This window comes from Musa acuminata, chromosome BXJ1-4 (genome assembly GCF_036884655.1).
Source record: "Musa acuminata AAA Group cultivar baxijiao chromosome BXJ1-4, Cavendish_Baxijiao_AAA, whole genome shotgun sequence".
In the NCBI taxonomy this organism is placed as follows: domain Eukaryota; kingdom Viridiplantae; phylum Streptophyta; class Magnoliopsida; order Zingiberales; family Musaceae; genus Musa; species Musa acuminata.
In genome coordinates, this window is record NC_088330.1 from 37,834,971 (window position 1) to 37,852,201 (window position 17,231).

At 34.1% G+C, this 17,231-nt stretch overlaps 3 protein-coding genes across 5 annotated transcripts; all 3 read right to left on the reverse strand.

The window, feature by feature from the left end:
• Positions 1 to 4: 4 nt before the first annotated feature.
• On the reverse strand, positions 5 to 4,711 carry LOC103982983 (transmembrane emp24 domain-containing protein p24beta3). The gene is made up of 4 exons (XM_009400096.3): positions 4,446 to 4,711; positions 1,995 to 2,181; positions 1,548 to 1,655; positions 5 to 315 (listed from the first exon to the last, which is right to left on the reverse strand). Exons 1-4 carry the CDS (start codon positions 4,665 to 4,667, stop codon positions 182 to 184), a joined length of 651 nt encoding a protein of 216 aa, XP_009398371.2. The 5' UTR covers positions 4,668 to 4,711; the 3' UTR covers positions 5 to 181.
• A 2,053-nt stretch (positions 4,712 to 6,764) lies between these two features.
• Positions 6,765 to 8,992, reverse strand: LOC135672595 (uncharacterized). The gene is made up of 6 exons (XM_065181084.1): positions 8,829 to 8,992; positions 8,485 to 8,634; positions 7,951 to 8,037; positions 7,738 to 7,863; positions 7,531 to 7,626; positions 6,765 to 7,058 (listed from the first exon to the last, which is right to left on the reverse strand). The coding sequence occupies exons 1-6, from the start codon at positions 8,923 to 8,925 to the stop codon at positions 6,970 to 6,972; spliced, it is 645 nt and encodes a 214-aa protein (XP_065037156.1). The 5' UTR covers positions 8,926 to 8,992; the 3' UTR covers positions 6,765 to 6,969.
• A 733-nt stretch (positions 8,993 to 9,725) lies between these two features.
• On the reverse strand, positions 9,726 to 15,651 carry LOC135663843 (serine/threonine-protein kinase Nek2-like). Of its 3 annotated transcripts, none has more exons than XM_065176891.1 (15): positions 15,523 to 15,651; positions 14,695 to 14,832; positions 14,528 to 14,594; positions 14,321 to 14,386; positions 13,644 to 13,690; positions 13,504 to 13,549; positions 13,302 to 13,382; positions 13,168 to 13,210; positions 12,998 to 13,047; positions 12,835 to 12,916; positions 12,693 to 12,742; positions 11,884 to 11,957; positions 11,724 to 11,775; positions 11,177 to 11,617; positions 9,726 to 10,506 (listed from the first exon to the last, which is right to left on the reverse strand). In XM_065176891.1, exons 2-15 carry the CDS (start codon positions 14,778 to 14,780, stop codon positions 9,925 to 9,927), a joined length of 1,767 nt encoding a protein of 588 aa, XP_065032963.1. In that variant the 5' UTR covers positions 14,781 to 14,832; positions 15,523 to 15,651; the 3' UTR covers positions 9,726 to 9,924. The 3 variants fall into 3 exon arrangements, with proteins under 3 accessions (XP_065032963.1, XP_065032965.1, XP_065032964.1); XM_065176893.1 differs by lacking the exon at positions 15,523 to 15,651 and adding an exon at positions 15,369 to 15,471; XM_065176892.1 differs by lacking the exon at positions 15,523 to 15,651 and having other exon boundaries at positions 14,695 to 15,362.
• Positions 15,652 to 17,231: the final 1,580 nt, after the last annotated feature.

A 17,231-nucleotide genomic window follows, 5' to 3' on the forward strand; every position in this document is an offset into this window, starting at 1 on the left:
AACGGAACCAATCAAGTTTTCTACTCCTTTTACCAACTTGCTTTCAAAACATAAATTAAAACAACCTCTGCGACAAGAACTATGGCAGGGAAAACTTGAAACAAAAAATAAATAACTACCAGCAAAAGTTAGTGATGGTACATAAATAATGTCGAAGAATAAAATGAAGGCTCAATGAAGTCTAGACCCTGTTATATGCCACTGATCGATTGAAAAGGCGTCGGATGTAAACAACCTGAAGTCCACTAGCACAAGCCAGCACCAAGTACTCCATAACTGTATAGAATGTAAGGCGCTTTCTTGTGCTCTCATTTGCTGCATTGGAAGTGAAAATTAGAAAAAGTGAAATAAATATGCAGCACTTATTGCATTAAGGGATTAAAATCTCCAAGATTCCAGCTAAATACACGAGCAATTATGACTTTGGAAGATAAAAAATCTCTCCATCTAAGATCATAATTAACAACCTCTTAGATTAGTTCCAATTACATTATTACATGCATGATTTAGAAAATGAATAAAACCATGATTTGAGTACCACATCTAAACATGATAAAATTATATAATGTTTAGTCTTGACTGCAATCTACTATATACTTTAAGCCCATCAAAGGATCAAATGAAAATAAGTTTCTTTTTGGATTCCTTGATGGAATAAAATCCTAGTGAACTCAAAAAGTTATTGGACAAACCAGAGGTGGGAAAGGCTCGAGCCTGGTCAGGTTGGATTGAGATGGGACAGCAAGCACATATAGGTTCGAGCCAAACCCAGCCCGACCCACCAACGAATAAACAGTATCTCTATATTTAGTCTCTCTAAATATATATTTAGAGTAAGGCTGCACAGTCTGAATTGTGCATTAGGGGGAGTACCACATATATAATTATGAAAATAATGATTAATTTTGATAATTTATAGTCAATGATTTAAAATATGTACCCAAAGGTGATTTTGAATGTTAAGAATAATCGAGTGAAAACAAATGGAAACAACAAAAAGAATTTTCTAGTTTTTTTTTTTTTGTTGAAGTTACACTTTAGTTGTTTTTCAAGAGTGAAAACTATTCTCCAGAAAATGAGAATGAAAACTAAGAAAACAAATCCAGACTTTTCTCATCTTGGTGTTTGAGAAATAAGATTTTTTTCTTGGAGAACAAAACCAAATGGGCAGATTGTTGCTATAATACCATTTGGATCATTATTTTGATGAAAGAATGGCAACAAGCTTATAAAACATATTATAATGCATTAAATAATGCTCTCAAAATTAGAAACAACCAGTAGGCATTTCTTCTTTTGTTTTTGCAATAAATTTGTTTCTAAAGATTTCATAGGATTTTCCACTTTAAATTTTAATCTAAAATGATTAAGGTCTAAAAAACATATTTGCTTTATACACTAACAAACAACTGAAAAGCCTGAATAATTAAGAACTAGAAAGAATTCATAGCATTATTTTTCAATGTAAAATAAAAATTAACATACATGTATAATCAATTTCTCCATGGTCTAGTCAATCAAGTACATAAGTAGATGAATTAGCTTACTGTGGCGATGGCGAGCTTCACGTGCTTTTAAATAACGCTGTTCTGCTGTGACAGACTCTAATGCTTCCCTAAGCTGCGCAATTTTCACATTTATTGGATCCAGATGCTCTGCATGAGATTAGTTACAAGAACTTTTGTTAAATAATATAATAAATAAATAGAGTGCAGCATTTGTCACATACATGTGCATTGTCGCCCTTTCTCTATGACAATATTTTAGGTTTTGCAAAAATGATGGAACTAAAGCAAAACTTTACCAATTTTATTATATTTTTTAGTTAGGCTTCTTCATTGTGAGCAACTATAAGATCGTTGGCGTTCAACTATAGATTAAGCAAACGATGTGTTTTACCTTCATCATAATTAAAAGAAAGGTAAAACCTCTGAAATTCCCCAAGTAAATTAGGTTGTAACCTCAATATCACCATTAGGTTCATTGAGACTGACCGTCTTTGGCTAGGTCATGTTCATTTGGAATATGGCCTACATGAATGTAAAAGGAGACAGTCTCTGGTGCTCTGTTTGCATTATGAAAACAAAACTTGTACATTCCAGCTCTTGGAGCCTTGAAGTCAAATTTGTCACCAGAAGTTCCCTTCATGGTATGCACAGTGTTCCCAGCTGGAGACGTCACCTACATATTTCAATAATTAAAGACAGGTACCACAATGTTATCATAAAAAAAGTTAATAACAACAATGTCCATATTAAGATGAAGGCATGAATGCCAATAAAAGAAGGGTTCAATTAGTTGTTACAAGAAGATGTGAATTAATTTTTAACAGACTCAGCAAAATAAGAAACAGTTTCGTCATCTTTTTTGCATCTTAAAATTTGAAGATCTTGAAATAGTGCTTCTTAATGTTTCTTTCACTCATAAATACTATATAAAACATATCCAAGTATGGTGTATCATGCTCAAGAACAATTCAAGTTTCCCAGATATGCATATAGACTATCATTTTACTTACGTGATTCAATTAGATAATAAAGTTCAACATTGATGCAGCAAACAACATAAAACATATAAGATAGATCAGAAACTCATAACAACATAAGACAACTTCAAGAAAAAGCTTACTCTTCACTTTTTACATTAGAATATAGTTCCTTTCCCCAAGAGAGAAACTAAAAGTGAATTTTTTTTTCCTTACTTTGTTTGTATTTATATTGCTCTTGTACTAATTTTACTCCATGATTATTTTTGCTTTGTTTATGTTCCTACATTGCTGCTCTTACCTTTTCTTTTTCTTTTTTCCTTGATATTTGCATTATAGCAGCAGCCTTCTTTCCTCTTCGAAGATGTAACCTCATCTTCATATTCATATATTTCGCAATGAACAGAGTGCTATACCATTTGAGCTAACATGTCCAAATTAACATTTTTGTTATATGGATAACAACAAATAGACAATTGTTGTGCTGTAATATGATTTAAGTATCTTTTAGCAACTGCCATCCTAAGTGTGCCATACTTGAATGAGGCAATGCTCCCTCTCAGTACTAGCACCTAGGCTCCAAGAGACCTTTACAATTTAGTACACAGAGACTTTGATAACTTTAGCTGTTGCCAGTAGAAGCAGATGTGCCAAACAATGGAAGACCGAATTCCAATGTTTTGTCACTCAGCCGAGACATAGGTGTCGTGCACTCTTTTCAGGGGCTATTATTGATTGACCATGAGTCACTAGCTGATGCATCCCAATATAGGGACAAGGTATCAACTTTTATTAGTTATTTATGTTGTTATCTGATTTGAGGCTTATATTCATCCATATTTGGGATGATTCTTATGTTCAAATTTTTTATTGTTACTTTAGGTTTTATCTCTTATTTATTTGAAAAGATGTTTAGCTAGGATTTCTATCATTATCCTTACAAAGTTCTAGTTAAGATCCAACTGCAACAAGAAGATTAAGCCCTTATCTTATCCAATTTCTTAGTGGCAAATAAATGTTTTAGCTCTCCTATAAACAGTCTTGCATGGCTGAAATATATAAATGGAATAATGAAAATTCAGAAATGTTTCTTTAGGCTACATGTCCTTACTATCTTAGCTCCCAAATTCTAGACTTCTTTTTTTCATAATTTTTACCCCTCATCTTTCGACTCAATCTTATAAATTCACTTAACTTTAGTTAGTTGCCACATCAACTTAATGCCCTATATTTGCTATATATTTTGTATATCAAATTAGAGCACAAAGATGGACTACCATGCATGATTACACCACGGAGGACTCGAAAGCAATACACTGGGTGAGGTAAATTCAAAATCTACTTAACGAAATGGACACACTTATCCTACAGACAAATTTGTTTTTAGCTGACATAAGGAACTACATTTAATGACTAATTAAATTAGTTTATTTTGACATATAAACCAAAAATGGCTATGTATAGAATGAGTACCAAGAACAGCCTCGGAATATAGATTATTGCAAGTTCGCTCTGAAATATATAATCTTTAAATGTACAAGAGTGTCATACAAAAAAAATTTGCTACCAAAGCTATCAGCATTTTTCAGACTTTGAACACAGCTACTGCAAACAAGAACATAAATTTATTTTACCTCTAATTATAAGAAAGACAAGGTATACGTTCAGCATCGATGTCACATATTTAGCATACAATAAGAAAATAGCACATTTTCAGAATCAAAACAAAATCCAAATTATTGGGTCCGATTAACGAATTTCCAGCAGGAAAAGGAAAGATTTAGACTTTCTCTAGCGAGAGAAATCAGCTTAATGAAATACCCAAAGAATTTAATAGGAGAACAAAAACTGCAGCAGATTCCAGAAGTAGATCCAGATCCAGACCGCCTAATTCCGCCCTCCAATCAAAAAGAAAGAAATAAACCTTGGTCCGCAGACAAAGGGAATTGGCGTCACTTACGATGAGATCAATGCCGGGGTGATCAGAGCCCCAAAAGATATCATGATCCACGACGACGAAATTGCCGGACACGGTATCGCCCTCGTAGGGGACGAACTCGTAGACGCACTCCAAGTCGTTCACCGTGACGGACAGAGCGGAGAGACAGCGAGGGCAGCTGAGGAGAAGCCCCACGACCAGAAAGACCTCCGCGAGCCCGATCCATCTCTGCCTCTTCGCCATGAATCTCCAGACTCGATCCCCTGGGATTCGAAGCACTCATGAACTTTGTAACGACCTTTCCTACATATACAAGTTCCTTATATATAAATCAAAACTAGAGGGCAAATATGTTATTTATGAAACTTTGCAAGGATTGGTATGTAAAAGTAAAATAATTTTTCCTCTTTTTTTTTGCGTATTAGCACTCTCAAACCTTTTTTTAAGATTTATATTAGGTATATGTTGTTTTTATCAGTGGTTTTTTAATCAAAATATCCTCAATAAAATCATAAAAAAGATAACAATTATCCTTCGATTACGTTTGACTTCATTTTTAAAATTAATTTTTTTAAATATGAATAGAATGAAATCGGTTCATCTAAATTTTAACTATTTAATTTTAATTTTAATTTTAATTTAATTGAGCCCTAAAATATATTATTTAATTTAATTTAATTTAATTTCTCTATTCCCTTTTTCTTCTTGCCGTTTTCTCTTCCTCCTCTCACTTCATCTCTACTATCTCATTTTCCTCCACCACTACCTCCTCCTCCCTCTACTACCTCAGTGTCACCTCTTCCTCCCTCTCCTTGTTTGCTTTCTCATCTTTACCTTTATCATTGGTTTCCTCCTCTCTCTCTCTCTCTCTCTCCATCAGCCACGTTCCCTCTCCTCCGCCTCCTCCTCCTCCTCACATTTTACTTAGATTAGGTTATACTCATTTACAGAACATATTAAAAATATATTAATTCTAATATAAAATATTTTTATTTAAAAAAAATTAATCATCCTAAATTTAAATAAAAATAAAAAGTTATATAAAACATATTAACTATCAAGTGTTTATTAAAATATCTGTTTGTGGAATCGTGAGTTAAACATTTTCGTTAATTCGTATTCTCTTTTGTAAGTAATGGATCGTAAGAGGGGATTTTAAAAAGAGTGATTCTTTACGGACTGATATAAAATCCAACTAAGTCTATAACTCGTATTCTCTTTTACAAGTTAGTAAGGGATTATAAGAGGTTTTAAGGAGAGTAATACTTTACATATTGATATAAAATCTAACTAAATCTATAACACCTTAGTTAACTATTTTTTTAATAAATTATCCATTTATACTTGTAACCTGTTTTGCTATTTACAATCATATTAAGAACTTTTAATATTACTAACAGATCCTTGTAAATAAACATATATATCCTTATCATCTTTTTAATTTTCTTTATACCCTCATCGTTTTTTCTTTTTTCCTCTCAATCTTTTTTTATTGATACAACTAGAGTAAATAAGATGTTATGGTAATAAGAATATGATAGTAATTCAGGGACTATAAATAGTAAGATTATATTTGATTATTTTTATAAAGGGTTTACTAATAGCAAGCTTTTTTAAAAAAATTAAATATTAATTAGTTTATGTGCCTCATATCCCCTTTAAATCATGACCTGTGGTTAACTTAACATTGGCCTCAGCGTGGAACTTAATTTTGACATTCTCTCTTAGCTGCCCATATTTTATATATATATATATATATATATATATATATATATATATATATATCATCTTGGTCATTAATCCCATACATCTTCCACTAACCATCAATGATACCATTTTACTCCACAATTTCTACATTTTGACTAATTTTTTAGATTAAAGATCTTCTGTTATGTTTGTCTGAGAATTTTATGATCCTAAAGATTTAATCTAAATTAATAATAGTAAATACATTTAGCCCAATAATTTAATAAATCTACTCCCACTTCCAATGTCTGTACTGCAATAAATAAGTGAAAGCTCTTTTATTCTCTATCTGCATGGATTCCACAGATCATGGTGGGCTGCAACTTCTTTGTTTCAGCAGCTTAGAGGGACAAGAAGTTTTAAGCCAAATATTTAAACTTGGATTAATAATTATACACCTATCGAATTTTTATAAATGAATTTATTTTTTCTCTGACTTTCGATATCAGAGTAAATTAGGGTTCTATCATGCTAGTTATGGATTACTTGGCTATCACATCCTTTTGATAATTTAATTAGTTTATACATCCATAAAATCAGAAAAAGTTGAAAGGCTGATTAAGTGAAAAATCAAAACATAATTCTGCTCAGTACATCTCCATGTATATATATCCATATAAGCATTAGGCTAAACAAAAGAAAAAAAATGAAAAGAATTCAGGGCTTTCCTCCACTTCTTTTTCTGTAGAAGTGGTCTTTCAGTATACAAAGAGGCAAATTTTTAGAAGAGTATACAGTCTCCTATCACTTCATCTCTGAGGACAAACTCATCTTACTCCATGCTGATGGTGATTCCTGTTTATACTTCATACTTCTGTGTTGTTTGCACCATTACCACACATATTATGATAATGTACAGCCACAGGAACTTCCTTTGAGTGGGAGAAGCTGATACAAGAGAAATAGCTATATTAGTTCATGACCTCATTATTTCATTTTATTTATTTTTGTAAAGAAGTTACTTTTTTTTCCCCTTTACCTAAATAATTGAAAGCCATTTTCTATAGTAAACATTTGAAGTTGCAAAGTTCATGGCCTCTCAAGTATTTGTTTTGCTATATACAAATCTAGGCACAAGTGATATCAGGTGTTTAGGTGACTAACTCCACCAAATGCAACTCACTGTTAAATTAATAAAACAATAGAATGAAAGGATTTGACTTTAGCATAAAGACAAAGCAAAGAGGAAATAATAATTTCAGTAACTGTAAGAAGGTTGGTCAAGGCAGACAATGAATCATTAATTGTATTACATTTAACATCAAAGCCAATAAATTTTGTTGTACCTGACTCTTTCAGGCCAAGTTGCAATTAGATAAGCTAGAGATTATTTGGAGATTATTTGGAGAACCACCCTTACCTCTATTGCTTGTCTCAGGAAAATTAGGTGAGGAAGATGGAGAGGAGCCATTTGATAATGTAAACCCCAGAGTTGGGCAATCTGCCATAACAACACCTGCAAAAATGACCTCATGTTTAAGCTTACAAGTCTAAACACTCCTATATGATTACAACACAAGCATATCTGCTATTTGTTGACACTGAATTCATGGTTCCCTAGCCTTACAATCTCTGAAACAAGGGAGGTCGGTGAGGTTTAGAAGGTTGCTGAAACCTTCTCTGCACTCGCAGTGATGTCGGAAACTAGATGTTCTTATGCATGTCCCACTTCCACAGAAAGACCACCTGCATGCTATCGACAAGACAAAAATAACAAATTACTACACTTCATTATGGTTAGTGAAGATCAAACCAAGAAGGAAGGTTTATGATAATTTACGATCAAGAAGGGACAGATCAGTAGCTTCAGGAAATGTAGTAGGTGCGTGAACCATGGAATCATTGTAACAAGCATAATCAAATGCACCTGTAAAAAAAGTATGCTTTGAGACTGTTTACATGACATGAGAATTGAGATGCCAAACAAATTAACCACAAGTCATGCACCAGCTATTTGCTATTTGATTCTGCTCATCTCTTCTTAGTTCATCATGCTCTTGCAGACATCTTTTGTTTTACAAACTAGTAATCGTTTTGCTTCTAAGAACCAACACTAACATATCCACTTAGTGCATCATCAGCACTACCACCATTTTCTTGGGTTCCATCAATGCAGAATTCTTTTGAGGGAACAATAGGGCCAAATTAAGATCACAGAGTGAAGACAATAGATAAGTTAAGAAGGTGGTATTATCTTCCACATTAGTTGCTGTCACTGATCAAGCTGTCAATCTATTAAGAAAAGAGTGCCAAGTCTGCACTACTTGCCGACTTCTGATAGATAAACCACAACAAGAACACAGCTGAGACTTACATTTTGGGATGACACAGGGAAGGAAGGGCACATGGTCAAGGAACTGAAGCTGAGTCCATCCATGATCACACTTGCACTCAAACCCAAATGTCGAGTTTGCCGATGTCTGGCAGAGTCCCCTTCCACAGTCCACATCATCACACATTCCACCTAAGAACAACAAGCCTATCAGTAAGCTTCGGAGATGAAAGTAATCATGACAATGCAAACACACCACAAAGTAGTCATTTATCATCAAAGGTAGTGTCAAACTAGAACCTATTCAATCAAAGGCTATACAAGGTTACTTCAAAACAGGTCATACGGAGATGTTAAATGAGATCATGAAAGAAAATTTAGCATACCGAGGACAGGAGATGGCACATCTGCTGCTTCTGGGGTCAGTGAGGGAGAGAGAACTTGGATCATAGCCAACAAAATTGCAGCCACAGCCAAACACATATCTTTCTTTCTCTCTCTACACTTGTGTTGTTTCTCTCCTTCAAGTTTTTGATCAGGAAGAAGTGAGGGCTTGGTTGGAGGGTGGTGGATGATGGGAGGTTATAATGGACAGTGGGTAGTTGGACCAAGATTTATGGAAGAGTCAGATTGTGAGAGAAAGTCATATGGAATGAGAAACTTCTTAGAAGCCATCTCTGGTAATGCTCATGGAAGCAGTATTTTGCCATCTAAACTGAATGTCCTCCATATTTTCTTTACCTTAATGCATCATCTTGGACTAATTAATTAAGATAATTAATTGGGCCTCTCTGACATGCATCCTCAGAAACCAAAAACAAGAATATGTTATGTGAATTGAAATGGATTAATTATGATGATGAGCTTTAAATTGACATGCTTTCAAGTTTCAAATTTTTTCTTTGGACCTGACTTACAGTTAACAGTAACAGTCTAAATTTTCATCTTTGTTCTGTATATGCTCAATGGCAGTTTATGCGAGAAATAAGCTACTTTTCATGTATCTTTTTAGGCACAAGCACAGAAATAAACACAAATGTCTATCCTTCAAGGCAATTGACCAAAGCTTGAAATTGTGATACATCAAAGAAGTCATTTCATGGGCATCAGAAACTTCAGATATTATTTCCATGTTAAGTGCAGATTGGATAGATGACACCAAAAAGGTAACAGCATAATTTGGTTCAGTGATCAGAATAAGAGATTAACTTGCACATTTAGTACTTACAAGATTCAAAACAAAGAAGATATACATAGACAATAAAGAAGGAATGAGGCCACAGTAACATAAAAAATCAACATAGCCTAGTAATAATATGTGTCATACAGAGAAACCACATCTAACTTCAAGATACGTTGGCAGACTTTCAACCTACAGCAGGTTACATAGCTTTAAGATAACAAAGACAACCATCTATAATAAAGTGACAAGCTCACTTTGATTTCTATGAAGTAAGCAGCAACAAAAAAGACTTGAATACATCAACACACTGCAGTTTCTTTAAAGCTCTTTGTTAACCATATAGCTGTCTCTCTTGGGGAGACCTTCTCAGGGCCAAATGGCTTCAGCAAAATCCCCAATTCTTCAAACCTCTCCTGTTGTAGCAACTGTGCACTAAATTCAAGCAATCCCTCCAAAGCCTCTGCCCGCTGTTCATATGATGAGGTGTCAAACCTCCGCTGCATTGATTCAGATGAGCCTCGACTTGACACATCTGCGGCTACTGGACTTCGGTCTGAAGAATAGTTCCTATTGTCCCCTTTGGATCGAAAGATTTGAACAGTGCATTTATCTTTGGTGATTGAACAGTCTCCACAATGAGGAATGAGAGAAGAGTCATGATCTGAAGGGAGCTTTTGGATGGTGAACAGTGGGTCTTTAAATGAGGCTAATGGAAATTCTGCTATTCTGTCTATTCGAGGGGAATTCACTGAAATATCGGGGGATTCCATCGGGTTGATAATACCAACTTTGTGTCTATAAGGGGTCTCAGATTTCGATGAAGGAAGAGTTGTTCTTCCAGTGTGTTGTCCACTTTTATCTGTTGTAATTTGTAATGGAAGCTGCAATGGGAGTACCAAAAAATAGTTCTCAGCAAAAAAAATGTATATATTTCTGATACAAATGACCAATTTTATGCATTCAAGTTACTGAGAAAGTCCTCTTTATCATCTCATTCAAAAATTTCAACTAGCAAATCATTAAACAGACAGATCATGTTAAATCAAACAAACACTCATACAAGTAGCAACCAGAAAAACAAAATCATGCCATATGCTCCCAATGAAATTGGAACCAATGATTCATTATTACCAAAAACATGCACTGAAGATCTTAAGGACCAAATGAAAGTCAAACAATAGTGAATATCAAGTATAAGGATGCACCGTTGATGCCTGAGTGTTAGTGTCCGAAGTATGAAAACAAGCTGTCCGCTTGTGAGAGTAAGGCTGCATATAGACCCTTTCCAGACTGTGATTCGGAGGAGTCCATGCAGTAGGCCATGCTTTTTCTTGTGTGTGTTTATCATGGCACATAACAGTGAAAATATAACTGCTTTTATCTACATATTGAACCCATATTTTGTAGGTTTTGGAAAACAGTTTAACAATCATGGATGGGCAAATGTGAAACTAACTTTTAGAAGCTAATCCAGATATATGCATGTGAACTAAGAAAAAGGGAATATTCAGATATATTCATCACACTAACATATGGATATTCTAGCCTTACCAGTTCATGATCTCCTCCAGTATGCGATGATTTTGATGGCTCCACTACCTTCCTTGGAGTTGTGAAGGATTTAGGAGTATATCTGGGTGTCTTCACAGTAGGCGAGTGTTTCTCACTATTCGCTTTATACACATCTATATCCCCAACCTGACCTTTTAGTCTTTGGTTTGGATAATTTGGATAAACTTTAATTGTCTGAGTGGAATCAAAAGAGTCATGCTCAGCTACAGGCTTATTCAGTTTCAATATCTTCTCACTGCTGAAAGACCTCCTTTTCTCCATGTCATTGCACATGGAATCATTGCTGGCATCAAGGAATGTAATTTTCTTCAAATGATTGTTTTTAGTTTGCATAATAGGAAGCCTATTCCATGTAGGAGACTTTAAATTGACTTCAAGCACATAAGGCTGAAGGTGTGGGTGCTTGAGCAGTTCAGCAGCCTGTTGGAATATGAGAAATTTACAGACTTAGCAGAAAGAGGGAGTAAATCGGCACAAAAGTAAGCAGTTCTAAGCATATGTATCAAAGATTGGCCAAAATACATACACTCGGTCTATGTTCTGGGTTTTTTCTTAACATACTTTTTATGAGTCCTCGACTGCATGTGATGATAACAAAAATGTATCAGAAAATCAGTCTTCTGAAACTCATTTGTTTAAATGTTAGGAGTGATGGAAAGTTGGATAATGTAATAAACAAAGCTTACAATGCACCAGAATACGTGCTTGGCAGAGGAGCCACTATGGACTTGTTAATTTTGTTTATCAAACCTTGCATGTCCTGCACAAATAACAAATACAAGTTAATCATTTTAGACAAATTAAGAAAAGGACCTAATATCAGTTTCATTGTTGGAATAAAATTAAAGAAACATGTCACTTTCATAGCAAATTTTGAAGTCAATATGCATAGTTGAGGATGTATTGTGATCCTATCACAAAGCTTAATTAGAGATAGCATAGTACAGTTCAATAATGCACATTAATTGAACAGAACCAAAGAAAGAAATCTCAAACAAATACCTGATTTTGCTAAGCAAACATTTATGACAGATTAGCCAACTATTCTGCTCATTATTCATGTATCATTAAGAGTACAAGAGTTGACTATAGTACTAGACTTGGAGTTAATAATATTTCAAAAAATCTGGAGTGTAAGTTGGAACACAATTTTTCACCAATGGATACCTAAAATATATACCATGTTATTATCAGTAACCATGTAAGAAATTTCTATAAAATGGAAATAGATTAATAAAGAATATCTTGAGTCACCATATGTATCATACAGAAGAATTGTGGACCTAACTGCACATAAGCACACATGACACCCATGTAACCTAAAACCTCTGCAATACCAAGTGATGTGAGTTTGCTATACATAAGCAATGTGCATATGTCAAAATAGGCATAGCCTAGTTAGCATCAGAAATGCAACATTTGCAGGCCATTTTTTTGATATAATAATAATGAGAACCAGATATTTCCAAATAAAACAAAATTTGGTACAACTTACAAAGGCTTTGAATGCAGGCTTGAGGGCTGTCATCTCATATATACAGCAGCCTGGATAGTGAAGAAACCGTTAAAGAAATCTTAGATTCTCGAAAGCTGTTAAAAAACTAAAAAATGTCTAGCATAATGAAAAATGACTGTACCAAGGGACCAGATATCAGATTTAGAACCATAGGGTATATCAGCAAGAAGTTCAGGGCACATGTAACTAGGAGTGCCAACAACCTGCATCAAGGACCGATAGTTGTCAGTGAAAATGAAACTAATTGTATCGTGAAGATGAAATCAGCTGGATTTGGAACTCACAGAACAAGCTAGATCATCAGAGGTCAAAATTTTAGCAAGACCAAAGTCACCTGCATCATATAAAAATTTCAGATTATTATGTCAGCTAAACAAGCCTTAAGTTTGATTCATTTTAAATTCAAGTCAATGTAACAAAATGGTTTCTTTGTGATGAATATAAAAGAACTTACCAAGACGTATGTTTTTTTCTTTTGTAAGAAATATATTTGAACACTAAGAAAGAAAAGTTGAGCACAGTCAGTAGTCAGAAATTTTGAAAATTTTATCCAAAGGGAATATGTGTTAGCAAAATAATTTCACTCACCTTAACATCACGGTGCAGAATATGGTTCATGTGCAAGTAATCAAGTGCCATAAGTAGTTGAACAAGCCACTTACAAAGTTTCTGTTTAAAGATAAATAAAAGAACTTTAGAATATAGATATATATTTTAGAACACACGAGAAGAAATCAACCATTTGTCATTTATGATAAGAAAAGCAAATTCCATTTCTGAAGCAAACAACCTCCTCCGGGAAAAGAGCTCCATTGACCTTCTTTATGACTTCAGCCCTGTAATAGAAAATAAATTAATACAAACGCTGAGAAGAACTATTGTTAGGAAAGGAAAAAAAAAATCTGGTTCCATGTGAAATGCACAACATACATATCTCCGCCCTCACAATAACCTATCACAATACACACATAGCAACCCTGCAAAAATCACATGAATAACATCATAAGTTGATATATTGCATGGAAATAAATTGATCTCATGCATATGAAATAAAAGTGAAAAGCCAAGCCAAAATAAGCTAGAAAACAGAAACAGAAATAACAAATATTTTGAAGATTCAAGTGCATATTAATTATATAATTATATAATTAATATAATTAGGAATTGGAATGCTTTTGCTTTCAAGTCTACAAATCCAAGTTAAAAAGTTTTACTGCTTTGGTTGCCAGCAAAAATAGGCTGATTTGCTCAATAAAGTGCAAATCTAGTAGGAATGGCATAATTGTAGCACGAATACATATGCTTTTAGATTAGTCAGCATTTATTTGGGATGCAATTGCAGTATTAAAACCATGTGTAATGTACATGGATTATGAATCTATACTACAACAGCTGTTTCACAGTTCAGTCGGAAAAGGTCAAGGCAAATTATAGTCTTACCATCATCGATGTCCGATACTAATGATCATCAACCGAGTATGAAAAGGACATCTAGAAAAAACATGTGTACTATTCTCATAATTGTACATATACATCAGATATAGTTGTAGATATAGCAACAAACACTAGTTCATAACAACTGATCTCACACAAAGGCTTTTCCTAACCTTTTCAACCCAGGAATCTTTGTATTCCACAATGAACGGGTTGTTCACCTTAGAAATAAGCTCCATCTGAGACAAGTATGAATTGTAAACACACCATTAGCTTGGCTTGAAGCAGTAGTAACAAATGGTGGGCAATACAAAGGCATCACCGAAATTGGCAGATAATTAGCAGATGTAATATTTCAGTAAGCAAGGACAAACACTTACTTCCTGGTGGGCAGACCTGCGGCACCTGTCAGTCTGCCGAGCAAGACGAATCTTCTTCAAGACATACCTGCAACAAACATTGGAGAAGATGAAGCTTAGTATTACTTCTAATAGAGAGAAACACAGAAAAAGGAAAGCAAAAAACATAAAAACTGTGCTTTGCTTACTTCTTCTTCTCAATTTTATGCCTCACAAGAAGAGCTGAACCGAATGATCCTTTACCGATCTGCTCTAGCACCTCGTACTGATCCATGCTTTTATATTGATGCTTCCTCAACTGACCTTCAGCTTATGATTCTGAGTTACTAGAGTACACCGACAACGGAAAAACACAAAAAGGATGAGCGCTGCTCTCAAGAAAAGGAATTGAACATTCATAGCTCTATTACAAAAATGTTCTTCGATGACATGTAACTGCCAAAAAATAAGTTCCTTTTTTTCAGGCCAAAATTTGATGCAAAGTCAGTGTAATAAAAGCAGAAACCAAAAGAAGGAAAACTTTGGATGGGTGAAAGGAAGAGGCAAAATTCTCTGATATGAACAAAGTGCAGCCCGAGATTAAGGTCCAAACTCCAGGTGCAGCTAAACAAGTTAAGCTTTCTAGACATAAAAACTGGAAATTGCAGAAAAATTCGAAAATCAAGACACAATTTTGTAGCACAGAAGAAAAGAAATGGCAGAAAAGAGAGAACATTCTCCGATACGAATGGAATGCAGCCGGAGATTAAGGTCCATAATCCAAGTACATCAAAAGAAAAGGAATATTTTTAGACAAGAATTTGATAAGTTTCCTCTTGCAGGGCAAAGAACGGGCGAAAAATAAGAAGCAAAATCCACCGACACGAACGCAATGCAGCCACAGACGAAGGTCCGAGTTCCAAGTGCCTCAAAAAGACAAGATCTTTAGACAAGAAAACGTGAAATTTTCGGAAAAAATCGAGAATACAGGTGAATTTTGGCAGCCCAAAAGGCGGACGAGGTTTGGAGATGATTACCCGTGCAATTGGTGGCTCCAAGGTACGAGTAGGACACGGACATGGATGGACGCATCCACGAGGCTGCATTTATAGCCTTCTTCTCCGTTCGTGGGGAGATGCTCGAGTACGAAAGGGACGGATTTGGAGAGAAGAAAAAGAAGCTAAATTTCTCGTCAGCTTCCTCCGTCGCTGTCGCAGGGGACGGGAAGGGAGGGAGGCGGCAAAGAGGTTAAAACAAGATAAAGAGCGCATTTGTATTCTTTTGGCTATTCGATGAAAAATATCAATTAATATCTTTTTTAAATGGTAAAAATTCTCTCTCTCTCTCTCTCTCTCTCTCTCTCTGGCCATTTTTCTAAAATTCTCTTTTCGAGATTTTTTTGAAAATATCCTCATTTTTTAAATTGAAAATAATACTCACAATAATCTTTCTTTTTTTTTTTCACTCTCTTATAGACTGATCCATGTGGTGAACTGATCTATAACATAGGGTAAAAATATTATAAACATATCAAAAATATATTATAATAAGTATTTTTAATAATATCAAAAAATATTATAATATAGTAAAAAAATAATATGTTATAGTGCCTCCTTGGTATTACTTATATAAAAATAAGTATTTTTATATAATATTTTAAAGATGTTTTTACATATATATCCTTGCAAATTTGTAAATGACATTTTTTCATTTAAATTTTGATCTAACCTATTTGCTTATGTCATTGAAATATGACTGATATTAGTTTGTGTGCTAATTATATACATGTAATAACCAAAATATCTCTTTAAAATGCCTAAAACAGTTTTAGGACTTTTCAAAGGGTATTTATTAATTTAGACTAGAATTTCGACTAGTAATCAACTTGTTATAATAGAGGTTAACTACAATGACATATATTTATAATTAATACTTGATCTACTTGAGCTCACATCATCACGGATTATCAGATCACAAAGAAGCAACATTACCCAAATCATTACAATTTGATATGAGGAAATCTCTATAATGTAAACAGTCCTAAAGTATATCATAGATCCACAATTTATTTCACGTCCTATTAAAAGATCAATGTCATTTAGGTAGTTGGATGTGTATTTATTGGATGCATCTCATAATTTTGGAATTTGAACTTGCACCAACCAGATTTGGGGCCCCTCTTGGTAGGATTCTTGAATTTGAATTTGTAGCGAACTAGATTTAGACCCAATCCAAGTAATTGATGCGCAATTACTTTGCAATTCGCCAATGGAATAAACATATCATTTTGCTTGTATTAAAAGAATTGGCAATTAGGTGATTTTCTTCATACATATATTAAAAATATAAATGATTTTTTCACAACATTTAATGGTCAAACATATATATATAAATATATTGGAACAAAATTCGACTCTCGAGGATAAATATATGACAGTGTTGAACTATCATAAGATGAATTGATGATGGCGACAAGGAAAAGATTTTGACTGATATGAGGACCACATCATGTAATTAATGGACCGACACCACAAAATTACCGGCAACACCAATTTAGATCAGGAAAATGGCGTCAAATCATTAGCATCAACTGTCTTATCCATGTCGTGATCAACATGTTATTCCGTATCCAACGATGTCTTTCGATGATTGATTCGTTGATCTGAACGGTTGTGCCAATTATTAGTATTTACTCGTCTGATCGAGGAATAATATGAACAAAAATAAGTTGATCTGTCAATCGTTA